The 26,347-nt window shown below is 42.5% G+C and overlaps 1 protein-coding gene across 2 annotated transcripts in view; it reads left to right on the forward strand.

The window, feature by feature from the left end:
• The window catches only part of LOC139552391 (protein unc-13 homolog B-like), a 118,340-nt gene that overhangs the window by 81,829 nt on the left and 10,164 nt on the right, over positions 1-26,347 (forward strand). For both annotated transcript variants that reach the window (XM_071364106.1, XM_071364107.1), the window contains exons 18-33: positions 2,558-2,673; positions 2,806-2,969; positions 3,656-3,806; positions 4,007-4,075; positions 4,182-4,271; positions 4,529-4,666; positions 8,247-8,377; positions 8,479-8,564; positions 11,871-11,997; positions 12,083-12,179; positions 13,124-13,267; positions 16,201-16,278; positions 16,375-16,452; positions 23,645-23,733; positions 23,907-24,053; positions 24,227-24,350. In XM_071364106.1, coding sequence (XP_071220207.1) covers positions 2,558-2,673; positions 2,806-2,969; positions 3,656-3,806; positions 4,007-4,075; positions 4,182-4,271; positions 4,529-4,666; positions 8,247-8,377; positions 8,479-8,564; positions 11,871-11,997; positions 12,083-12,179; positions 13,124-13,267; positions 16,201-16,278; positions 16,375-16,452; positions 23,645-23,733; positions 23,907-24,053; positions 24,227-24,350 — 1,829 coding nt within the window. The remainder of the gene's footprint in view (positions 1-2,557; positions 2,674-2,805; positions 2,970-3,655; positions 3,807-4,006; positions 4,076-4,181; positions 4,272-4,528; positions 4,667-8,246; positions 8,378-8,478; positions 8,565-11,870; positions 11,998-12,082; positions 12,180-13,123; positions 13,268-16,200; positions 16,279-16,374; positions 16,453-23,644; positions 23,734-23,906; positions 24,054-24,226; positions 24,351-26,347) is intronic.

Raw genomic sequence — 26,347 nt, forward strand, 5'->3', positions numbered from 1 at the left:
TGAAATCACCCACTGTCCCCCTCTCTCTCACCTCCCCTCCATCCTCTCAGGGGAGAGATCCTCCTTGATTATTATGTAGCACACTCCAGGAAGTCGACCGCTCCGACGACACGTACAAATTAGCCTAATAATGTGGCTGTCAAGGGAAATAGCCGGGTTGAGCTGCCAAACACGGCACTTCCAGAATAAGACCGGCTGTGAAGCATTTATTTGGGCATTAATATGGAGTTGGTCCCCTCTTTGCTGCTATTCGACTCTTCTGGGAAGGCTTTCCACTAGATGTTGGATCAGCCACAAGAGCATTAGTGAGGTTGGGCACTGATGTTGGGCAATAAGGCCTGGCTCACAGTTGGCGTTCCAATTCATCCCAAAGATGTTCGATGGGGTTGAGGTCAGGGTTCTGTGCAGGCCAGTCAAGTTCTTCCACACTGATCTCGACAAACCATTTCTGTATGGACCTCGTGTGGGCATTGTCTTGCTGAAACAGAAAAGCGCCTTCCCCAAACTGTTGCCACAAAGTTGGATGCACAGAATCGTCTAGAATGTCATTGTATGCTGTAGCGTTAAGATTTCCCTTCACTGGAACTGAGGGGCCTAGCCTGAACCATGAAAAACAGCCCCAGACCATTATTCCTCCTCCACCTAACATTACAGTTGGCACTATGCATTGGGGCAGGTAGCGTTCTCCTGGCATCCACCAAACCCAGATTCATCTGTCAGACTGCCAGATGGTGAAACGTGATTCATCACTCCAGAGAACGCATTTCCACTGCTCCAGAGTCCAATGGCAGCGAGCTTTACACCACTCCAGCCGACGCTTGGCATTGCACATAGTGATCTTAGGCTTGTATGCGGCTGCTCGGCCATGGAAACCCATTTCATGAAGCCCCAGACGAACAGTTCTTGTGCTGGCGTTGCTTCCAGAGGCAGTTTGGAACTCGGTAGTGAGTGTTGCAACGGAAGACAGACAATTTTTACGCGCTTCAAGCACTCGCTGGTCATGTTCTGTGAGTTTGTGTGGCCTACCACTTCGGCTGAGCCGTTGTTGCTTCTAGACGTTTCCACTTCACAATAACATCACTTACAGTTGACCGGGGCAGCTCTAGCAGGGCAGAAATTTGACAAACTGACTTGTTGGAAAGGTGGCATCCTATGACAGTGCCAAGTTGAAAGTCACTGAGCTCTTCAGTAAGGCCATTTTACTGCCAGTGTTTGTCTTTGGAGATTGCATGGCTGTGTGCCCGATTTTTCTATACCTATCAGCAACCGGTGTGACTGAAAGGGGTGTCCACATACTTTTATTTATATATATAAATAACACCTACTCATTCCAGGATTTTTCTTTATTTGTACTATTTTCTACATTGTAGAATAATAGTGAAGACATCAACACGATGACATAACACATATGGAATCATGTAGTAACAAAAAGTTTTTAACAAATCAAAATATATTTTATATTTGAGATTCTTCAAAGTATCCACCCTTTGCCTTGATGACAGCTTTGCACACTCTTGGCATTCTCTCACCCAGCATCATGAGGTAGTCACCTGGAATGCATTTCAATTAACAGGTGTGCTTTGTTAAGTTAAATGTGTGGAATTTTTTTCCTTCCTAATGCGTTTGAGCCAATCAGTTGTGTTGTGGCAAGGTACTGTAGGGGTGGTATACAGAAGATAGCCCTATTTGTTCAAATCCATATTATGGAAAGAACAGCTCAAATTAGCAAAGGGAAATGACAGTCCATCATTAATTTAAGACTTGAAGGTCAACCAATCTGGAAAACTTCAAGAACGCTGAAAGTTTCTTCAAGTGCAGTCACAAAAACCATCAAGTGCTATGATGAAACTGGCTCTCATGAGGACCGCCACAGGAAAGGAAGACCCAGAGTTAACTCTGCTGCAGAGGATAAGTTCATTAGAGTTACCACCCTCAGAAACTGCAGCCCAAATAAATGCTTCACAGAGTCCAATTGAGATGGTTTGGGATGAGTCGAATGGCAGAGAGAAGGAAAAGCAGCCAACAAGTGCTTAGCATATGTGGGAACTCCTTCAAGACTGTTGGAAAAGTATTCCTCATGAAGCTGGTTGAGAGAATGCCAAGCTGTCATCAAAGCAAAGGGTGGCTACTTTGAAGTATCTAAAAAATATATATTTTTACTACATGATTCCATATGTATTATTTCATAGTTTTGATGTCTTCACTATTATTCTACAATGTAGAAAATAGTACAAATAAAGAAAAACCGTTGAATGAGTAGGTGTCCACATTTTTTATTGTGTTTGTGTGTGTGTGTATGTATATGTATATGCACCTGTGTATATATATGGGTGTATATATCTATATCTATCTGTGTGTATATGTATGGATATGTGTATATCTCTCTATGTATATATATCTATCTGTGTGTATATGTATGGATATGTGTATATCTCTATCTATATGTATATGTGTGTGCGTCTGTAATTGGAGTTAGATTAGCAGACCTGGTTAGTGTGCCATATCTAGATTGAAGTAATTGATTCACTGACGTGTGTGTGCGTGCCTATTGTTACAGAGAAGAGGACAGACAAGTCAGCCGTGTCTGGGGCCATCCGTCTCCAGATCAGCGTGGAGATCAAGGGAGAGGAGAAAGTAGCTCCCTACCACGTCCAGTACACCTGTCTACACGAGGTACAACACTCAGTACATATCTGTTCATACAGTATGATTACTGCAGACATCACTAGTCCTAAACCAGCCCTAAAAGCACAGCTACCTGTGGGTCTCTATATCACACTGACATTGTGTCTGTCTGCATTCTAGAACCTGTTCCACCACTCAACAGACATTCTGGGCCAGGGGGTAGTGAGGATCCCCGACGCTAAAGGAGACGATGCCTGGAAGGTGTACTTTGACGAGGTGTCCCAGGAGATAGTGGATGAGTTCGCCATGCGCTACGGGATCGAGTCCATCTACCAGGCCATGACGTGAGTCAGAGGGAGCAGACCACTCTCTCGTGCACTGTCTCTCTCGCACACTCTCCATCTTGCTCTCTGTCCGTCTCCCCTTCTCCCCCCTCTCTCTAATATGAAATAACCGTTTGGTGCTGTTGTCATACCCTGGTGGCCTCCAAATGAAGGAAAGTCAATTATAAATGGTCTTAGAGTGGATCTGTCTCCATGAGGTGCCATTCTCCATACAGATGCCTGTTAACCGGGTCCATCACTCACATAAAGCACACTCAGGTGGCCATCCCTCAGCTAGAATGGGGCAGGGGCTTGATGGGAGAAACAAAACAGCCGTCCCGCATAGGGAGCATTCATTCGGTGTATGCCTGATCCCAGGGAGGGTGCTAGGTAGCTAAACATAGACCTACTCTTGTGCAGTGTTGTTATAACATGCATAACGTCCCAGAATATTCTCTACTGTAGATTATTTTGTCCCACAATGAAAGAACATGTCCATCTTGTGTAAATTGGTTCAAATTACATAAACAAATTGATTGCATTATTAACATTTTGACCTGAACATTACATCAGTCATTATGATTTGTGTACAAGAGACATAATAAATACATGAATGAATAGAATCCATCAACAAACAGCATCATGTCCCATTGAGCTGCTGTCTCTGAGCCCTCCCTGACAGTAGTGCCCTCTGCTGGTGTGTTTAGAAACTTTGCCTGCCTCTCCTCTAAGTACATGTGTCCTGGTGTTCCCGCTGTGATGAGCACCCTGCTCGCCAACATCAATGCCTTCTACGCCCACACAACCGCTTCCACCAACGTCTCCGCCTCTGACCGCTTTTCCGCCTCCAACTTTGGAGTGAGTATGGCCTGACTGACACCCCTCTCCACAAGTACACCATCTTGGCTTCTACCCTGTTTCATAACACAGGATGCCTTTTTCTGAATGCATGTTTTTGTTTCCCCATCTCTCTATCATGTACAAATGTCTCTATCCTCTACAGGTCCAGATTATAGGCTCTGTTTTTACTTCTATTTTTCTTATTTTCTCTCCAACAGAAAGAGCGCTTTGTCAAGCTCTTGGATCAACTCCACAACTCCTTACGCATTGACCTCTCCACATACAGGGTGAGTTACACGTATTTTACCTGAACCTCAAAATGCACTTGTTGGTTGAACTACATCTTCCCCTTTTTATCTGTGTTCCTAATGGTCCCCTTTTCTTCTCATCCAGAACAACTTTCCTGCGAGCAGTAAGGACCGTCTCCAAGACCTCAAGTCCACTGTAGACCTCCTGACTAGCATCACCTTCTTCAGGATGAAGGTAGGCTTACACCAGGGCTCAGAAGGAAATGAAACACACAGACTCAGGGTTCGGTTCTCAGTATAAAACAATCCAGATGTACTCCTATCTCTGGTAGAACAGATAGCTCTGTTATCTTCCTTAACACACTGATTACAGATATCTGTACTATGACAGTAACTCCCCACCTAAAATAATGACTGTTGATAGTGCTATGCAAGCCCTCTTTCTCTCTCTCGCTCTCCCTGAAATGCTCACCATCTCCCTCTGGTGTCCAGGTCCAGGAACTGCAGAGTCCCCCCAGAGCCAGTCAGGTGGTGAGGGACTGTGTCAAGGCCTGTCTCAACTCCACCTACGACTACATCTTCAACAACTGCCAGGAGCTGTACAGCCGCCAGTACCAGCTGCTGGACACAGTGAGTCACTCAGACCCACTCAGGTTCTACTCACTTTCTACTGCAGTGGCATGTATGTGATATCAACAGAGGTATATTTTCTGGGCGAGAACCACATTTATGTCATGCTTAGAGAGGATCTCATGTTAAATAATGTTGAAGTAATATGGCTACAGGTTCATCTGCCTCACCTAAAGCCCATGCTGGAGGGAAGCTGCTATAGACCACCAAGTGCTAACAGTCAGTATCTGGATAACGTGTGAAATGCTTGATAATGTATGTGATATCAACAGACGGGTATATTTTCTGCGAGATTTAAATATTGACTGGCTTTCATCAAGCTGCCCACTCAAGAAAAAGCTTTAGGTTATCAGTCAACCTACCAGGGTAGTTACAAACGGCACAGGAATTGCTTTAAAGCAGTATCCAAATCCATCAGAAGTAGTGATCACAATAGTAGCCATATCTAGGAAAACAAAAATTCCAAATGCTGGGCCAAATATAGTGTATAAGAGGTCATACAATATGTTTTGTAGTGATTCCTATATTGTAATATTTGTTGGTCTGTGGTGTGTAAGGAGGAGCAGCCAGATGCTGCATTTGACAAATGTATAAAATGTCTTATTCCAGTTACTAATAAGCATGCATGCATTAAGAAGGTGACTGTAAACACTGTTAAATCCCTGTGGATTGTTGAGGAATTGAAGGACATTCAACAAGCACAGCACTTACACAAATTACTGATGATTGGCTGAGAGAAATGTATTATAAAAGATGCTGTTTTGTTGGATTTCAGTGTGGCTTTTGACATTATCGATCATAGTCTGCTGATGGAAAAACATATGTGTTATGGCTTTACACCCCCTGCTATAATGTGGATAAAGAGTTACTTGTCTAACAGAACACAGAGGGTGTTCTTTAATGGAAACCTCTCCAACATAATCCAGGGAGAATCAGGAATTCCCCAGGGCAACGGTCTAGGCCCCTTACTTTTTTCAGTCTTTACTCATGACATGCCACTGGCTTTGAGTATGCGAATGACTCAACACTATACACGTCAGCTACTACAGCGAGTGAAATCACTGCAACACTTGACAAAGAGCTGCAGTTAGTTTCAGAATGGTTGGCAAGGAATAAGTTAGTTCTAAATATTTCAAAAATGAAAAGCATTGTATTTGGGACAAATCATTCCCTTAACCCTAAACCTCAACTAAATATTGTAATACATAATGTGGAAATTGAGCAAGTTGAGGTGATAGTCAACTGTCATGGTCAAAACATAATGATAAAACAGTAGCTAAGATGGGGAGAAGTCTGTCCATAATAAAGCATTGCTCTGCCTTTTTAACAACACTATCATCAAGGAAGGTGCTACAGGTCCTAGTATTGTCGCACCTGGACCACTGTTCAGTCGTGTGGTCAGGTGCCACAAAGAGCACGGCTGGCCCTTAAATGTACAGTTGAAGTCGGAATTTTACATGCACCTTAGCCAAATTCATTTAAATTCAGTTTTTCACAATTCCTGACATTTAATCCTAGTAAAAATTCGCTGTCTTAGGTCAGTTAGAATCACCACTTTATTTTAAGAATGTGAAATGTCAGAATATTAGTAGAGAGAGTGATTTATTTCAGCTTTAATTTCTTTCTTCACATTCCCAGTGGGTCAGAAGTTTACATACACTCAATTAGTATTTGGTAGCATTCCCTTTAAATTGTTTAACTTAGGTCAAACATTTCGGGTAGCCTTCCACAAGCTTCCCACATTAAGTTGGGTGAATTTTGGCCCATTCCTCCTGACAGAGCTGGTGTAATGGAGTCAGGTTTCTAGGCCTCCTTGCTCGCACACGCTTTTTCGGTTCTGCACATAAATTTTCAATAGGATCGAGGTCAGGGCTTTGTGATGGCCACTCCAATACCACTCTAATACCTACTTTGCTGTCCTTAAGCCATTTTGCCACCAGTCCCTCCTGCAGCAAAACAACATGATGCTGCCACCCCCGTGCTTCACGGTTGGGATGGTGTTCTTCGGCTTGCAAGCCTCCATCTTTTTCCTCCAAACATAACGATGGTCATTATGGCCAAACAGTTCTATTTTTGTTTCATCAGACCAGAGGACATTTCTCCAAAAAGTACGATCTTTGTCCCCATGTGCAGTTGCAAACTGTAGTCTGGCTTTTTTATGGCGGTTTTGGAGCAGTGGCTTCTTCCTTGCTGAGCAGCCTTTCAGGTTATGTCGATATAGGACTCGTTTTACTGTGGATATTAGATACTTTTGTACCTGTTTCCTCCAGCATCTTCACAAGGTCCTTTGCTGTTCTGGGATTGATTTGCACTTTTCGCACCAAAGTACGTTCATCTCTAGGAGACGGAACGCATCTCCTTCCTGAGCGGTATGACGGCTGCGTGGTCCCATGATGTTTATACTTGCGTACTATTGTTTGTACAGATGAACGTGGTACCTTCAGGCGTTTGGAAATTGCTCACAAGGATGAACCAGACTTGTGGAGATCTACAAAAAAAAAATATTGAGGGCTTGGCTGATTTCTTTTGATTTTCTCATGATGTCAAGCAAAGAGGCACTGAGTTTGATTGTAGGCCTTGAAATGCATCTTCAATTGACTCAAATTATGTCAATTAGCCTATCGGAAGCTTCTAAAGCCATGACATCATTTTCTGGAATTTTCCAGGCTGTTTATAGGCACAGTCAACTTAGTGTATGTAAACTTCTGAACAACTGGAATTGTGACACTGTGAATAATAAGTGAAATAATCTGTCTGTAAACAATTGTTGGAAAAATTACTTGTCAAGTAGATGTCCTAACCGACTTGCCAAAACCTATAGTTTGTTGACAAGAAATTTGTGGAGTGATTTGAAAGACGAGTTTTAATGACTCCAACCTAAGTGTATGTAAACTTCCCACTTCAACTGTACACAGAGAGCTAACATTAGTAATATGCATGGTTCAAAGTGAGGACACCCATGCATACCCCACAAGACATGCCACCAAAGGTCTCTTCACAATCCCGAAGTCCAGAACAGACTATGGGAGGCGCACAGTACTACATAAAGCCATGGCTACATGGAACTCTATTCCACATCAAGTAACTGATGCAAGAAGTAGAATCAGAATTTTAAATAATAATGATAGAAATACACCATGGAACAGCGGGACTGTGAAGTGACACACACACACACACACAGGCACATACACATGATAAGACATGCACTCTACACACACGTACACATGGATTTTGTATTGTGGATATGTGAATAGTGGCCTGAGTGCACACACTTAATATGTTGTGAAAGTGTTATGAAATGTAAAGAAATGTAATATTTTAAGTTTTATATAACTGTCTTAATGTTGCTGGACCTCAGGAAGAGTAGCTGCTGTCTTGGCAGCAGCTAATGGGGATCCTTAATAAATACAAATACACTAACGGACTTAATGCAGGTTGTTCATATGACAAGGGATATTGCTTTAATCCAGCGGTGTTGTGTTTCATGCAGTGTTTTGTCTGACTGGGAGTGTGGTTATGGTTGTGTTCTGGCCCAGAACAAGCTGTGTTAGTTTGACTGTGTGGTTGTTTTCTTGTCCAGCACAAAGAGGATCTTCCCCTGGAGGAGCAGGGCCCCAGCATCAAGAACCTGGACTTCTGGCCCAAACTGATCACCCTCATCGTCTCCATCGTAGAGGAGGACAGGAACTCCTACACACCCGTCCTCAGCCAGTTAGTATTAAATTAGTATTACTTAACTAATGTACTAATGATTTCTGTTTTAATGTTCTATTTCCAGTATCTAATGCTGCTCTGTGCCATTTCTCCTCCAGGTTCCCTCAGGAGCTGAATGTGGGGAAGGTGTGTGCTGAGGTCATGTGGATGCTGTTCTCCCAGGACATGAAGTATGCCATGGAGGGTGAGTCTCCACAGATTCCCTCTCAGGAGCCATGCAGACATGTCCCCTATCTGGGTCATTTTGGGGTCAAGGTCTTAAACCACTGCTACTATATCCTAGACTTACTTGGCCCTACCTGGGCCCTTTGTCTGGGTGTGTTTGCGTATGTTGTAGCTATATGGTGAAAGAATGAGCCCAAGAGGATACCTGTGGATTGTACTGTAGACCCTAAGCAACAGTAAAAGGAAAATACATCTCCCCAGTCTCTGCCGGCTCCACCCGCTGTCTGTGGCTCTTTCTCTGTCTTAGCCTTGTCTGTCTTTTCTTCTTTGTCTGTCTTTCAGTAATGGATAATGTTGATCATTACCAGTGGCTTCAGGGTAAGACTGACTAGTGAGACGATAGAGTAGATCCTCTTATTATGCTATGCTACAGTAGGTGACAGTTTTCTCTTAGCCATTAGTAATCATGTATTTTAGTGTTGATTATAATTTGACTTCTACCACAGCACTACTGTGTGAATCTGACCAAAAATGTGCAGTTAGCAGTTGATGTTAGTCTTTAAAAACACAGACTCCAAAGCAAATCAGGGTGCGGAAAATAGGTTTATTCAAATAGGACAAATCATGCTTGGAAGTAGATGATCATTCTCCCCTGTCCTCATTGATGCTCTCCTGAGACTCTCTCCTGTGGTTCTTTCCTGTGATTATCTCCCCAGAACAAAGGGACAGGATCTAGTTTTATAACCCTGCCCTAGCCTGTGGTGACCAATTAGAAGTCCTTGCAGTACAGCTGGGCCAATGGCCAAATATTGAGTATCCTATTTCAGGCTCACCGTATAGACAAATTCCTCCCATGTCTCTGACCTACTGATAAATAATTCCCAATTACAGAAAAAACACTATTTCCATTGATCGTTAATTCTATTGGCTTTATTCATAGTCTGGCAAGCCATTTGTATTCATCAGTTCTGTATGGCTCATCTCCATTCTATCGTCTCCATCTTTTCACTTCCATCTTGCTATATTTGTTTCTATTTGTGTTGCCTTGTTCTTCTTTCATTTCCTTCCTTCGTCCGTGCTCATTTTTCTGTATTCTAGCCACATCTGAATTCCACTGTCTTTGGGCAGATGTTTTATGCTGGTAAGAGCATAAACCCCACCCCATCACTCCCCCTGTCCTGTTCTCCTCCCAGAACCCCATAATCCCGACAGTTAGATCTGTTTTTCCAGGGAAAACTGTCATTTCCAATGGAGATGCAAAGTTAATTCTCTAGGTTTCTTTCACTGTGGTAAAGAGAAGGGATCACTGCCGCTACCTCACTTTCCAACCAAGATGCATGAATTGAGGAGCAAACTGAAGAGAGGAAATTCAGCAACACTTGGAGTACAATTCAATAAAAAAAAAAATTAAATCTACCTAGGTTCTACTTTTAGTGATAAAGACAGACTTTTATTTAATTCAATTGTCCTCAGTGTTGATGAATCTCCTCCACTTTTTTCACTGTGGCTGAGAGTTCCTGACTATGTTTTACATTTTCCGCCTGTTCTCTCATTTCATTGCTGAGGTTAGAGAATAATGTTTAATGCTTAGAGAAGAACAGGGAGCAAGCTACACTGAAGCTGAGTATGGAGAGAGTAATGAGGGTGTGAGGGATAAAGAGAGCTGTATCCCAGGGGAGGATGGAGGAGTTCTGGGGATGTGTGATACAGTAGAGCCCCATGCGGTGCAGAGCAAGAGAGTGATATGTGCTGGGTGTGAAAGCTGCTTATGTCTTCCAGGACCTCTCTATAACTCCTCTCCCCACAGGTGGACTGTAGATCTCTAAGTAGTATCTCCACTTCCCTCTGTCCACATGAAAATGTTCACACTCTCTCAATGACAGATCTCTCAGCGATTACAGCTGTGTCTTTCTGGGTAAGTCTCTAAGAGCTTTGCTCACCTGGACCGTACAATATCTGCATATAATTCTTTTAAAAATTCTTCAAGCTCTGTCAAGTTGGTTGTTGATCATTGGTAGACAGCCATTTTCAGGTCTTCCCATCGATTTTCAAGTCGATTTATGCCAAGTTATAACTGTAACTAGGCCACTCAGGAACATTCAAGGTCGTCTTGGTAAGCAACTCCAGTGTATATTAGACCTTTTGTTTTAGGTTATTGTCCTGCTGAAAGGAGAATTTGTCCCCCAGTGTCTGTTGCAAAGAAGACTGAACCAGGTTTTCCTCTAGGATTTTGAATGTGCTTAGCTCTATTCTGTTACTTCTTATAAAAGAAAACTCCCTAGTCCTTGCAGATAACAAGCATACCCATAACATGATGCAGCCACCACCATGCTTGAAAATATGAAGTTGTACTCTGTGATGTATTGGATTTGCCACAAATATAACACTTTGTATTTGTATACATAAAGTTCATTTCTTTGCATATTGTTTTGCAGTTTTACTTTAGTGCCTGATTGCAAACAGGATGCATCCTTTTCACTCTGTCATTTAGGTTAGTGTTGTGGAGTAACTACGATGTTGTTGAGCATTCCTCAGTTTTCTCTTATCACAGCCATTCAACTCTGTTACTGTTTTAAAGTCACCATTGGCCTCATGGTGAAATCCCTGAGCGATTTCCTTCCTCTCCGGCAGCTGAGTTAGGAAGAATACCTGTATCTTTGTAGTGACTGGGTGTATTGATACACCATCCAAAGTGTAATGAATAACTTCACCATGCTCAAAGGGATATTCAGTGTCTGCTTTTTTTTTACCCATCTACCAATAGGTGCCCTTTGCGAGGCATTGGAACACTTCCCTGGTCTTTGTGGTTGAATCTGTGTTTGGTTCCTCAGTCGAGCAGTGAATTTCATACAGATAATTGTATGTGTGGGGTACAGAGATGGGGTTGTCATTCAAAAATCATGTTAAACACTATTATTGCACACAGAGTGAGTCCATGCAACTTTTTATGTGATTTGTTAAGCACATTTTTACTCCTGAACTTATTTAGGCTTGCCATAACAAAGGGATTGAGTACTTATTGACTCAAGACATTTCAGCCTTTCATTTTTTATTAATTTGTAGAAATGTGTAATAGCATAATTCCACATTGACATTATTGGATATTGTGTGTAGGCCAGTGAAACTAAATCTCAATTTCATCCATTTAAAATTGAGGCTATAACACAACAACATTTTGAAAAAGTCAAGGAGTGTGAATACTTTCTGAAGGCACTGTACATGGGTGCATATTTATGCACGCTTGTACACACTCAGACATGCGCAAACACACACACACACACACTTAGAGAGACACGAACTCCCACTGGTGTGTTTGTTGCCACAGAGCATGAGAAACACCGGCTGTGTAAGAGTGCTGACTACATGAACCTGCACTTCAAGGTCAAGTGGCTGTACAACGAGTATGTGAAGGACCTGCCAAACTTCAATAGGGTTGTCCCCGACTATCCATCGTGAGTTAACCATTACTTTTCTAAACTTAACAGAAATTTCTAAAAATAGGTTCACCCTATTTTAACCCTTACTTCATTCTTTCAGGTGGTTCTTACAGTTTGTGCTGCAGTGGCTGGATGAGAATGAGTACGTTTCCATGGAGTTCATGCATGGAGCTTTGGAGAGAGACAAGAAAGATGGCGTGAGTTTCTGGTAGTAGTTATTTAAGCAATAAGGCACAAGGGGATGTGGTATATGGCCTATATACCACGACCCAGGGCTGTTCTTCGGCACAATGCAACACGAAGTGCCTGGAAACAGTCCTCAGCCATATACCACAAACCCTGAGGTGCCTTATTGCTATTATAAACTAGTTACCAATGTAATTAGAACAGTAAAAATACATGTTTTGACATACCCGTGGTATACGGTCTGATATACCACGACTTTCAGCCAATCAGCATTCAGGGCTCGAAGACCCAGTTTATAATTAAGCAACAAGGCACGAGGGGTGTGTAGTATATGGCCAATATACCATGGCTAAGGGCTGTTCTTAGGCATGACGCATCGCGAAGTCTTATTTACCACGGTTGTCAGCCAATCAGCATTCAGTGCTCGAACCACCCAGTTTATAATTCCCTATAGCGCATGGTATATCAACATGGTAGAATTCAATGGCTATTAGTTCATTCTTACATGCTTTGTTTGAGCTGCTTTTGAAAGCAAAAGTGGAATTAAAAACATTTATTGGCATTGTTGAATTCGATTTTCATAATAGCAAGCTAGTACTGATGGTTTGGTTAGCTAAACTATTTGAACTGTTTGGTTACCAATGCAACTACTGTAGCTATCTAGTAAACTTTCTGACTACTTCAGTGGATGTTGAACTAATTTCTACCAGCAAATGAACACATTTCTAGTGGCAAATCAACTCGGGGCTCTATGCGTTCTCTGGAAAATAATGCAACTCCGTGCAAGGTCAGTTCCACTCCTTCCACTGTGGAAGGTGTCATGAAACACACCTTCCACATTGTTCATTATTTTCGATAAAACGCGTAGCCCCTCGTTGATTAACCCTTACATCTTTGTCAGTCATTCACTATAAACTATATAGTTACATTTGTCTCCGTCCCCTTCTCCTCACAGTTCCAGCAGACATCTGAGCATGCTCTTTTCTCCTGCTCGGTGGTGGACGTCTTCACCCAGCTCAACCAGAGCTTTGAGATCATCAAGAAACTGGACTGTCCTGACCCCAAGGTCATGGCTCACTACAGCCGACGATTCGCCAAGGTAACCTTATCCTCCGCATCGTACCTACCTACAAGTCAGAACTGTGTGTAATGTAGACCAATGCCTGGAGGGATAGATTGCTCTCTCATATCTCCACCCTCTGTGAGATTCATGTTAGGGAGCCTCGTCCTGAGTCATGCTTGATTTGGAGTTTTGGCTTGAAATGTTTTTCAAACAATGGGAGGCAAAGTTTGGCATTTGCTCAAGCTAGTGTTGTGTTCGAGACCACCTAAAGCGAGAACGATTTCAAGACCAAGACCAGAACATTTTAGTCCATTTCAAGACCATGACTGTAATTCTGTGAAATCGTCACCATAACAAAATGTCCAGTATTTCTGTGTTCAGATTTCAAACAACATATGGATTATTTAGGCATTCAGAATAAATGCATGCTGAAGGAAAATAGAGCTACTCTACAAATGACTACTAACCGAAATATAGTGTGGCCTTCTACGCTTTCAGAGAAAGGCTAAGGATTTATAAAATTACAACAATAATTATTATTATATTATTATTTTCAATGATGTTTTGATTTAAGCTCATCAGTTTTTGTTAGAAAGGAAAGGGTTAAAACTAAAGAGAAAAAAAGTTCCAATCAGGATTTGTCTATGGTGGTCTCTGGGGAGAGAAATCTAGCTAGCTAAGTCAGCCATTGGGACTTAATTTTCCCACGGTCTAGCTAGCTAGCTTTTGTTGTCGGCTAGTGTGCAGCGGCTACAGCAGGTGTTATCAAAGAGAATGTTGTTAATTTGTTAGCGTCTCCCTTTTCAAGAAGAACTTTCAACAAGAAGTTAAGTTTCAAATGATCATCTGGTGAGTGGAACTGCGGTTTTTTTTTTATTGCAGCTCGCATGCTAACTCTTTCAAAATAACTTGCACTATATGACCATAAGTATGTGGACACTTGTCGAACATCATGGGCATGTCGAACATCATGGGCATTAATATGAAGTTGGTTCCCCCTTTGCTGCGATAACAGCCTCCACTCTTTTGGGAAAGATTTCCACTAGATGTTGGAACATTGCTGCAGGGACTTGCTTCCATTTAGCCACAAGAGCATTAGTGAGGTCGGGCACTGATGTTGGGCGATTAGGCCTGACTCAGTCAGCGTTCCAATTCATCCCAAAGGTGTTAGATGGGGTTGAGGTCAGGGCTTCTACACCGATCTCAAAAAACTATTTCTGTGTGGACCTTGCTTTATGCACAGGGTATTGTCATGCTGAAGCAGGAAAGGGCCTTCTCCAAACTGTTGCCACAAAGTTGGAAGCACAGAATCGTCTAGAATGTCATTGTATGCTGTAGCATAAAGATTTCTCTTCACTGGAACTGAGGGGCCTAGCCCGAACCACGAAAAACAGCCCCAGACCATTATTCTTCCTCCACCAAACTTTACAGATGGCACTATACATTGGGGCAGGTAGTGTTTTCCTGGCATCCACCAAACCAAGTTTCATCCGTTGGACTGTCAGATGGTGAAACGTGATTCATCACTCCAGAGAACGCGTTTCCACTGCTCCAGAGTCCAATGGTGGCGAGCTTTACACCACTCCAGCCGACGCTTGGCATTGCGCATGGTGATCTTAGGCTTGTGTGCTGCTTGGCCATGGAAACCCATTTCATGAAGCTCCCAACAAACAGTTCTTGTGCTGACGTTGTTTCCAGAGGCAGTTTGGAACTCGGTAGGGAGTGTTGGTGCTTCAACAAAGTACTGAGTAAAGGGTCTGAATAATTACGGAAATAAGGTATTTCTGTTTTTTAATTTTTTATACATTTGCAAAAATGTCTAAACCTGTTTTTGCTTTGTCATTATGGGGTGTTGTGTGTAGATTGAAAAATATTTAATCAATTTTAGAATGAGGCTGTAACTTAACATAATGTGGGAAAAGTCATGGGGTCTGAATACTTTCAAAATGCACTGTATGTTTCATGAAATTTGTGTATATCTTTGGCCTGGCTGAATGGAAGCTGATAGTTGAGTTTTTTACTCCGCTGGTCTTGGCTGGTCTAAGGAAGAAATGACGAGTCCTCACTGTCCGAGGCCGAGTCAAGACTGAATAAAAATGTGTCCCACACCCAGACACTCAATATGTGGTCTTGGGACTGAGACCGGTCTCAAGTACTACAACACTGGCTCAAACCTTTGAAACATCCCCAAATCTTATTAAAGTGATTCATGACCGCCCAGAGCATTTTCTTCGTCTGAAAACAGCCAACTGTGCCCTTCAGAGAAATCCTTACCATTGCTTTTCTTATTTGAGAGTAGTATACGCTTATTACAGATATGAGCCCCAGTAAATCACATTTCAATAAAAGTAGCCGGAGCATTGTCTGGGGGACTTTCACATTTGTCTAAAAGGAATTGGATATGATATGTTCTCATTAAATCAAAATGACTAATGGGACAACATCCTTTAATGTACCCTCTCTCCTCCCTGGGGCTGGGGTTAGTCTGACCTGGGGCTAGATCCCTGGGGCTAGTCTGACCTGGGGCTAGATCCCTGGGGCTAGCCTGACCTGGGGCTAGATCCCTGGGGCTAGCCTGGCCTGGGGCTAGATCCCTGGGGCTAGCCTGGCCTGGGGCTAGATCCCTGGGGCTAGCCTGGCCTGGGGCAAGATCCCTGGGGCTAGTCTGACCTGGGGCTAGCCTGGTCTGGCAAAGCTTATAGAGAGACTGTGGTTCTGCATCACAAAGAATACATCCAGGGAATACATTCATACTTTCAGAGGCCTTTTGGCAGTAACCTCACATTCATACCCTTACTTTAACTTTACAGAATGACCACACTAGCCTCTAGCCTGTGTAAAAAGACCACTTCGCATTCACAGAAAAGGAGGACGGTCATTTAGTGGTTTGATGAGATATATTTCCAAGGACACTGAAACGTCACCCATATTTAGTTGGACACTTTAATTACTTGTTTTCCTCCCCACAGACTATTGCCAAAGTTCTTCTGCAGTATAGTGCCATTCTGACCAAGAGCTTCCCCTCCTACTCTGACAAAGAGAAGATTGTAAGTCTTCATATCCTGCCTTACACGACATATCCTTGGTGGTTTTTTTTGCAGAGTTTTAAACGGGTCTCTGTACCTCTCTCTCCCCCTGTATAGACGTGTGTACTGATGAATAATGTGCAGCAGTTGCGTATCCAGCTGGAGAAGATGTTTGAGTCCATGGGTGCCAAACAGGTAAGCAGCAATACTATGTATAGGAAGAGATAATAACAAATGGCTTCTTCCACAGATGGGTAAGATAGAGCTGGGGTGGCGGGTAGGGATGAACAGTGTCCTTCCTCACTGTGCTACGGACCACCAGGAACCTGCTGGAGAAGACTACAGGTGCAGTGTGTCTCTGGGCTCATGCAGCTAGTTGAGCAGACTTTGGTGTGAGCAGGTTTGGATTTAAAGGAGTGAATGATGTGCTACTCTGGCATCACACCTAGAGAAATAGAGAATCTCAATTGTTTGTTATGTGCTTAGTTGTGAACATATGGTTCAATGATGTTGAAACTGCTCTTCATAGACAAGATCATGAACATGGTATTTGTGTCTTTCTGTACCAGTTAGCAAACAAAGAAGAAATGGTATGGAGATGGCCCACATGATTTAGAGCAGCGGTTCTCAACTGATTTTGCCTCAGGACCTAAATTGAACCAGGTTGTCTGTCGCAACCCAATATTTGCAATGCAAATTTGATAGTAAATGTAGCAGTAATATTGTCAATAAGTAAATTTTTCCCATATTCTTGATGAAGAATGTTAAGCTCACTGATTTGAGGCCACAAAATCAACCAAATCCGCTAAATAGCTCTATATTGAAAATATTGTCAAGATTGAAGATTTATTTTTAGAGATCAAGTTTTTTAAAATGTAAGTTCATCATTTCAACAAACTTTTCTCAACTGCAACTCAGCAGTTGAGAATCGCTGATTTAGAGTATCGTTGATGTGATCCTGTCATGAAGAATAGAGCATTAGATAAATAGCATACTGTACTGTATATAAGCAACTTCTTATTGTGTAGACTAGACTGTTACATTAATATATGCCCTTGGTGATTATATTATTTCCCTACATCAACTTCCTAGAGGGCAAAAAGCTATGTACGGTCTATAGGTTTTCATGACCTTCCCTATGTTTAGCATCCGTACTTAAGAGCACAATGTAGTTATATGTACAGTGCCAGTCAAAAGTTTGGACACACCTACTCATTCAAGGGTTTTTCTTTATTTTTACGATTTTCTACATTGTAGAAAACTATTAAATAAACTATGGCATTCTCTCAACCAGCTTCACCTGGAATGCTTTTACAACAGTCTTGAAGGAGTTCCCACATATGCTGAGCACTTGTTGGCTCCTTTTCCTTCACTCTGCAGTCCAACTCATCTCAAACCATGTCAATTGGGTTGAGATCGGGTGATTGTGGAGGCCAGGTCATCTGATGCATCACTCCATCACTCTCCTTCTTGGTCAAATAGCCCTTACACAGCCTGGAGGTGTGCTGGGTCATTGTCCTGTTGAAAAACGAATTATAGTCCCACAGAATGCTGTGGTAGCCATGCTGGTTAAGTGTGACTTGAATTCTAAATAAATCACAGACAGTGTCACCAGCAAAGCACACTATCACCCCTCCTCCTCCATGCTTCACGGTGGGAACCACACATACGGAGATCATCAGTTTACCTACTCTGCGTCTCACAAAGACACAGCGGTTGGAAGCAAAAATCTCAAATTTGGACTCATCAGACCAAAGGACAGAATTCCACTTGTCTAATATCCATTGCTTGTGTTTTTGGGCCCAAGCAAGTCTCTTCTTATTATTGGTGTCCTTTATAGTAGTGGTTTCTTTGCAGCAATTTGACCATGAAGGCCTGATTCACGCAGTCTCCTCTGAACAGTTAATGTTGATATGTGTCTGTTACTTGAACTCTGAAGCATTTATTTGGGCTGCAATTTTTGTGGCTGGTAACTCTAATGAACTTATCCTCTGCAGTAGAGTTAACTCTGGGTCTTCCTTTCCTGTGGCGGTACTCATCATAGCGCTTGATGGTTTTTGAGATTGCACTTGAAGAAACTTTCTAGACTCACTTGAAGAAAGTTCTAGACTGACCTTCATGTCTTAAAGTAATGATGGACTGTCATTTCTCTTTGCTTATTTGAGCTGTTCTTGCCATAATATGGATGTTGTCTTTTACCAAATAGGGCTATCTTCTGTATACCACCCCTACCTTGTCACAACACAACTGATTGGCTCAAATGCATTAGGAAGGAAAGAAATTCCACAAATGTAACTTTTAACAAGGCACACCTGTTAATTGAAATACATTCCAGGTGACTACCTCATGAAGCTGGTTGAGAGGATGCCAAGAATGTGCAAAGCTGTCATCAAGGCAAAGGGTGGCTACTTTGAAGAATCTCAAATATAAAAAATATTTTGATTTGTTTAACACTTTTTTTTGGTTCTACATGATTCCATATGTGTTGTTTCATAGTTTTGATGTTTTCACTATTATTCTACAATGTAGAAAATATTGAAAGTAAAGAAAAGCCCTTGAATGAGTAGGTGTGTCCAAATTTTTGACCGGTACTGTATGTTAAGTATGAAGAGGACCGGCTTCATTCTGAATTATTGTCCCATTCTTACTGAGTAGTAACTGAGTTATTGGATGTTGAGTAAAGTAGTTTGTCTTAGTAATCCCATAGTTTTGGTTTACACACCCATGATTGAATTGTAGCACAAAAGTCTGAGAAGTTGAGTGTAAATAGATGTTTCCTTCACTGCTAAATATTGACAAGCAGGAGGATAATGAGGAAGAGGAGGAAGAGAAGGTGGTTGTGCATTCCCTTTTGATTGGGTGCAGTTTGATTGTTACCAAAGTGGTGTTGTAGATAGAGCATGTAACTCAACTCCCCCATGACCAGCAGGTCATAACTGATTATGTGGATAGAAAGACTCTGGTTGGTTTATGTTATCATTAGAAGACTGAACATGGAGTCCGTGGAATAAAGTTAACCCCATAGAGATCCTATTAAATTACTCGAATTCCTAATTTTATGTTTCACCCTCTATTGAGCCTTTAGAAATGCCCATAGTGAAACCATAGACAACTCAATTAGCTTTCTCTGATGATGGCTCCCTGCGGTGAATATTTAGTCTTTTACAGTGTAATGGAAAGAACTTCTGCACACCGAGGACCAATTTCAGTGATTAGGGCTGTAAAAGTGTAAGATGCATGTTGGGAACTAGTGTCCAGAATTGTTTGTGTATTCACTGCTGATGAATGGCATATGGCTTGTGGTTGGGGTTTTGTAATGTAAGTCAATCACTGTTACATTCTAATGAATACAAAGAGTGGAATTTTAATCTGAGCTCTGTGTTTTTTCCCGAAGAAGCACAGCTATGGGGTTGTGTGATGCCGAGGTGTTCTTTGTGTCAAAGCTCAGTTTCGTGCTGTGAGGAGTTGAACTTAAAAGGCGGTCTTGTCCGGGCTCCGGTAGGGGAGGAGACAGATATGGGATGTTTGTGGGAGGAATTGATTAGGAAGTGAGTTATCACAGAGAAGAGGAAGAGTTCACAGTACACGCTGTCACGCACTCATCTGCCTGTCAAGACAAATTAAGCACACAAAGACGAGACACACTGTTGGAGTAAACTTTTTTGTCGTTTTTGTCAGAAATACTCAAACTGCAGTATCATTACAACTGTGCCATATCAAGGTATGGTCGTAAATGGCTATTCTACTGTACACATCTTTCTCTTAATCTGTATCCTGGAAAGCCTTCACACAGGTATTCATTATAGTCATTCTGACCTTCAAACTGTGGCACTGACTTTCCTCACTTATTAGGAATAAAATAAACTTGGGAACTTTCCCCTCTTCTTTTCCTCCCCCAAGGCAACATGGTTAAAATGATGGCATGGCGGTACGTGGGTGTAAGACGAGGACATTATATATGTGCATGTATGGACATTCTGTACATGGAGATAGATATATATCATTTTTGAACCTCAAGTAGAAAACTGACGATGATCCCCTTTCCATAAATACAGAAAATGATACTGTACCATCATTGTTGACATAGTCGACTGCTGTAACTTGTAAACCAGTTCCCAGTGTGTCAATCATTTCACTGAGGGTGAGATCAACCGTTCTGCCTCTGGCTAAGTTGGAGGTTCACAGAATGTTTTGTTTTCTGTCTCACTCCAACTCTTTCTCCTACTTTCTTCTCCTCTTCTACTACTGTGCAATCAATTTACTTATTTTTTAAATGTTGTTTTCAATAGACTGACAAAGAGAAGGTGGGTTCATTACAAACAAATGTTCCATACATACAGTATGTACTTTCACAGTATGTATGCAAAGGTTTACTTTACCGCTTTTACTTTACTTGACCCTTTTTATAAATGTGTTTTTTGGTTAAGTTAGTTTGCGTTACAGGTAGAGAGATATCTGTAGTGCTAGATCATCTCTACATGTTAGGACATATAGGTAACTGCCAAATTAAAGGAAACACTTGTGTAAATGAGGGTTCTAGCAGCTCTGTTATGGTATGGGGTGCATTTCCTGGCATGGTTTAGGTCCACTCAACCCCTTATGGCAAGATAAAAGCCATTCTGAGTGATCATCTTCAACCTATGGTGAGTAATTTCTATCCTGATGGGAGTGGTCTCTTCCAGGATTACAATCCACAGGGTGCGAGTGGTCACTGAATTGTTTGAAGAACATGAAAACCATGTAAACCATATGCCATGGCTGTCTCAGTCACCAGATCTCAACCCAATTGAACACTTATGGGGGTTTCTGAAGAGGCTCCTGAGATAGTGTTTTCAACCACCATTAACAAAACACCAAATCATGGAATTTCTCACGAAAGAATGGTGTCGCTTCCTTCCAATATACTTGTAGAATCTATGCCAAGGCACATTGAAGCTGTTCTGGCTCGTGGTGGCCCAACGCCCTATTAAAACACTTTATGTTGGTGTTTCCTTTATTTTGGCAGTTACCTGTAGGTTTGTTGCTATCCATAGTTATTGCAGCACCACAGACACATTTGACAGGCTTTTCCCCCTTCATTTCTCTTCCTCTCAAAGATTGATGCACCACAAGAGGAAAGGTGGGTTAGAGTGTGTCTTTCTCCCTGCGTTGTGTAGTGGAGGGGTAGCTATGCTGCTCACAAAAATGACACTGGTCTGCTAAATGCTAAATGACTTAAATGGTTCATTGGTCAAAAGATTTACTTGCTCTTCAGGTATTTGCCATATATTGCTAGCAGTGTGGGTTGTTTTTACTCAATGCTATCTCTTCATACGAGATGGCAATACATGTTGCCATATCTTTTTTTCCCCTACCACTCTCTGATAGCCTTCTCTTTCTTTTCAGGCTAAGGTGAGTGTAGTGAGGATGTGACATCCTCAGTGAGTGGCGATCCACACTAACACACGTGCATCACAGTCACTAACAGTCACTTACTCAGCAGTATACACACGCACAGGATGCTCATGAACACATACTCAGTCTCTCCCTATAGCCCCTGTAAGCCTTCCTTGTATCCACTGGTGCAGAACTCATTAAGTAGTCTCCCCCACAGCTGTCCTATACTGTACCCTGGTCTACACCCTAGACATGTAGTCTAGTCCCTGGCAGTCCATGTATCAGCTGGCTTATTGGAGTATTAGCTTAATGGGCCACATGTTGTCATCTGGCTGGCTGGGGTTGCTTTAGGCCTCTGTGAGATGGTTTCTGTCAGACCGATGCTGTGGTTGTAGATCTGGGACACGTGACCCCTGGTGGCTCCTCTAATAGTGTATACTTCTGAGTCAATATTTTACATTTACATTTAAGTCATTTAGCAGACGCTCTTATCCAGAGTGACTTACAAATTGGTGCAGTCACCTTATGATATCCAGTGGAACAACCACTTTACAATAGTGCATCTAACTCTTTTAAGGGGGAGGGGGGGGGGGGGGTTAGAAGGATTACTTTATCCTATCCTAGGTATTCCTTAAAGAGGTGGGGTTTCAGGTGTCTCCGGAAGGTGGTGATTGACTCCGCTGACCTGGCGTCGTGAGGGAGTTTGTTCCACCATTGGGGTGCCAGAGCAGCGAACAGTTTTGACTGGGCTGAGCGGGAACTGTACTTCCTCAGAGGTAGGGAGGCGAGCAGGCCAGAGGTGGATGAACGCAGTGCCCTTGTTTGGGTGTAGGGCCTGATCAGAGCCTGAAGGTACGGAGGTGCCGTTCCCCTCACAGCTCCGTAGGCAAGCACCATGGTCTTGTAGCGGATGCGAGCTTCAACTGGAAGCCAGTGGAGAGAGCGGAGGAGCGGGGTGACGTGAGAGAACTTGGGAAGGTTGAACACCAGACGGGCTGCGGCGTTCTGGATGAGTTGTAGGGGTTTAATGGCACAGGCAGGGAGCCCAGCCAACAGCGAGTTGCAGTAATCCAGACGGGAGATGACAAGTGCCTGGATTAGGACCTGCGCCGCTTCCTGTGTGAGGCAGGGTCGTACTCTGCGAATGTTGTAGAGCATGAACCTACAGGAACGGGTCACCGCCTTGATGTTAGTTGAGAACGACAGGGTGTTGTCCAGGATCACACCAAGGTTCTTAGCACTCTGGGAGGAGGACACAATGGAGTTGTCAACCGTGATGGCGAGATCATGGAACGGGCAGTCCTTCCCCGGGAGGAAGAGCAGCTCCGTCTTGCCGAGGTTCAGCTTGAGGTGGTGATCCGTCATCCACACTGATATGTCTGCCAGACATGCAGAGATGCGATTCGCCACCTGGTTATCAGAAGGGGGAAAGGAGAAGATTAATTGTGTGTCGTCTGCATAGCAATGATAGGAGAGACCATGTGAGGATATGACATATCATGAATCTGCTGTCATAATAAACCTTCATTTTCTTTAATCATATTTCTTTGAAGGTGGTGATTATTACATGCAAAAAGGTGGATTATTCTGCAGGAGTGTGTCTCTAATTAATCAGAGTGACTGTAATTAACTAGAAAAGAAGTAGCAGTGACATGTTGTGCATTGCAATTATAGGGAATCTCACTACTTCAGTCAAATATGTCCTATTTTCACTTTCTATGAAAATGTTTGATGCCTTTTCTTGCCATGCTTGTTAATTTACTGGCGAAAAGCAAACTTTTCCTCCATTGCTGATGGATTATCGTGTGCTCTACTTTGGCTTGCAATATGCACACTTTACAGTATGTGTGTTCTCTGGTTTGTGAGAATCATGCTGATATAACATGTTACATGGTAAAGTAAAACATGTGCTGTACTCATACTTATCAGACTGTCTTCTCTGCGTCTGCCTTAATGTCTATCTGTATCTGTGTGTCTGCCTTTCTCTTTCTTCCTGTCTGTCCATCTGCAGCTGGACACAGACGCTAGTGACCTCCTGAACGAGCTTCAGGTCAAGCTGAACAATGTGCTGGATGAGCTGAGTACCACATTTGGAAACAGGTACACACACCCACAATGCAGTCCCAAGATTCAAACATGTACACTCTCCCCATACTCTACAACTCACTCATTCCTAATGTTTGTACTGTAGTCTCTTGCGCACAGCCTCTGTAGTATATGGAGTCCATTTTGGCTCTGACCCATAACCTCTGTGGCTCCTTTCTCTCCTGTAGTTTCCAGGTCCATATTGATGGCTGTATGAGACAGATGGCCTCTCTGTTGTATCAGATCAAGGGCCCAGTCAACGCCAACAGCCGCAACATGGTGGAGGCCGACTCCGACAACATGCTGCGGCCACTCATGGACTTCCTGGATTCAAAGTGAGTGGACCCCTTGATTCTCTCCTGCTTTGCTATGGTCACTGATTTGGTGGCGTAAATTTTAGGGCCTTCTCTATGAAGTCAAAGGTGTTATTGTCAGTATGTTGTGCCATGTTGCATGATTGTGTATTTGTTGATGTGTGGTGTCTCATTGAGTGTGTGTATGTATGCAGGTTGACACTGTTTGCCTCGGCGTGTGAGAAGACGGTTCTGAAGCGGGTTCTGAAGGAGCTGTGGAGGATTGTGATGAGCAGCCTGGAGAAGACCATTGTCCTTCCGCAAGGAAATGGCACCTTTGTAAGACCTAACACCCTCAACATTCACCTTAAAAACGGGGCCTTTTTCTCATGGCCCTCTACTCCAAACACTCTCTCCTAATGCTATGCATGTTCTTTTCCTCCCCATTTGGGAAAAAAATATATACTTTTCAAAATATTTAACCTCCATGTAAAATGTATGTCAAATACATGTAGATACATTTGCATCTTTGCTAAAATGCATGTAATGCCTTAAAATGTACTCCAGAGATGCATGTGGGGTACCAGTCAGACGTTTGGACACACCTACTCATTCAAGGGTTTTTCTTTATTTTTACTATTTTCTAATAGTGAATAGTTCATAACTATGACAGCTTTGCACACTCTTGGCATTCTCTCAACCAGCTTCACCTGGAATGCTTTTACAACAATCTTGAAGCAGTTCCCACATATGCTGAGCACTTGTTGGCTCCTTTTCCTTCAATCTGCGGTCCAATTCATCCCAAACCATCTCAGTTGGGTTGAGGTCGGGTGATTTGTGGAGGCCAGGTCATCTGATGCAGCACTCCATCACTTTCCTTCTTGGTCAAATAGCCCTTACACAGCCTGGAGGTGTGTTGGGTCATTGTCTCGTTAAAAAACAAATGATAGACCCACTAAACACAAACCAGATGGGATGGCATCTCGTTGTGGTAGCCATGCTGGTTAAGTGTGCCTGGAATTCTAAATAAATCACAGACCATGTCACCAGAAAAGCACCCCCACACCTCCTCCTTCATGCTTCACGGTGGGAATCACACATGCGGAGATCATCCGTTCACCTACTCTGCGTCCCACAAAGACACGGCGGTTGGAACCAAAAATATCAAATTTGGACTCATCAGACCAAAGGACAGATTTCCACTGGTCTAATGTCCATTGCTTGTGTTGCTTGGCCCAAGCAAGTCTATTCTTATTATTGGGGGCACTTTAGCAGTGGTTTCTTTGCAGCAAATCGACCATGAAGACCTGATTCACGCAGTCTCCTCTGAACAGTTGATGTTGAGATGTCTCTTACTTGAACTCTGTGATGCATTTATTTGGGCTGCAATTTTTGTGGCTGGTAACTCTAATGAACTTATCCTCTGCAGCAGAGTTAACTCTGGGTCTTCCTTTCCTGTGGCGGTCCTCATGAGAGCCAGTTTCATCATAGCACTTGATGGTTTTTGCGACTGCACTTGAAGAAACTTTAAAAGTTCTTGACATTTTGTGGATTGATTGACCTTCATGTCTTAAAGTAATGATGGACTGTCGTTTCTCTTTGCTTATTTGAGCTGTTCTTACAATAGTATGTACTTGGTCTTTTACCAAATAGAGCTATCTTCTGTATTCCACCCCTACCTTGTCACAACACAACTGATTGGCTCAAATACATTAAGAAGGAAAGAAATTTCACAAATGTAACTTTTAACAAGGCACACCTGTTAATTGAAATGCATTCCAGGTGACTACCTCATGATGCTGGTGGAGAGAATGCCAAGAGTGTGCAAAGCTGTCATCAAGGCAAAAGGTGGCTACTTTGAAGAATCTCAAATGTAAAATATGATTCCATATGTGTTATTTCATAGTTTTGATGTCTACACTATTATTCTACAATGTATAAAATAGTAAAAATTAAGAAAAACCCTGGAAAGAGTAGGTGTGTCCAAACTTCTGACTGGTACTGTACATACATTTGCGTCTTTGCTCAAATTAATGTAATGCCTGACAATATTCCAGAAATGCTTGGGTATGACATCTAGTCTACAGGGTGGCCAAAGTGCTTCCAAATTCATCTTCTTATATTACTCTTTACGTATTGGTCAATGGAGATACTTTTTTTGGCCACAAAGCCAAAACTGGCAGTGATATAATTGTAATTGTTCATTCTGTCATAAAGAGCACATGTTCAACTTCATAAAAAACATGTCTTCCCATCTCAAGAGGTATTTATTTTTTACTATAGTAAGGGACTATAGTAAGGGTTTTTTATCGATTTAAACAAACACTATACATCGT

Source organism: Salvelinus alpinus, chromosome 24 (assembly GCF_045679555.1).
Source record: "Salvelinus alpinus chromosome 24, SLU_Salpinus.1, whole genome shotgun sequence".
Lineage (NCBI taxonomy): Eukaryota > Metazoa > Chordata > Actinopteri > Salmoniformes > Salmonidae > Salvelinus > Salvelinus alpinus.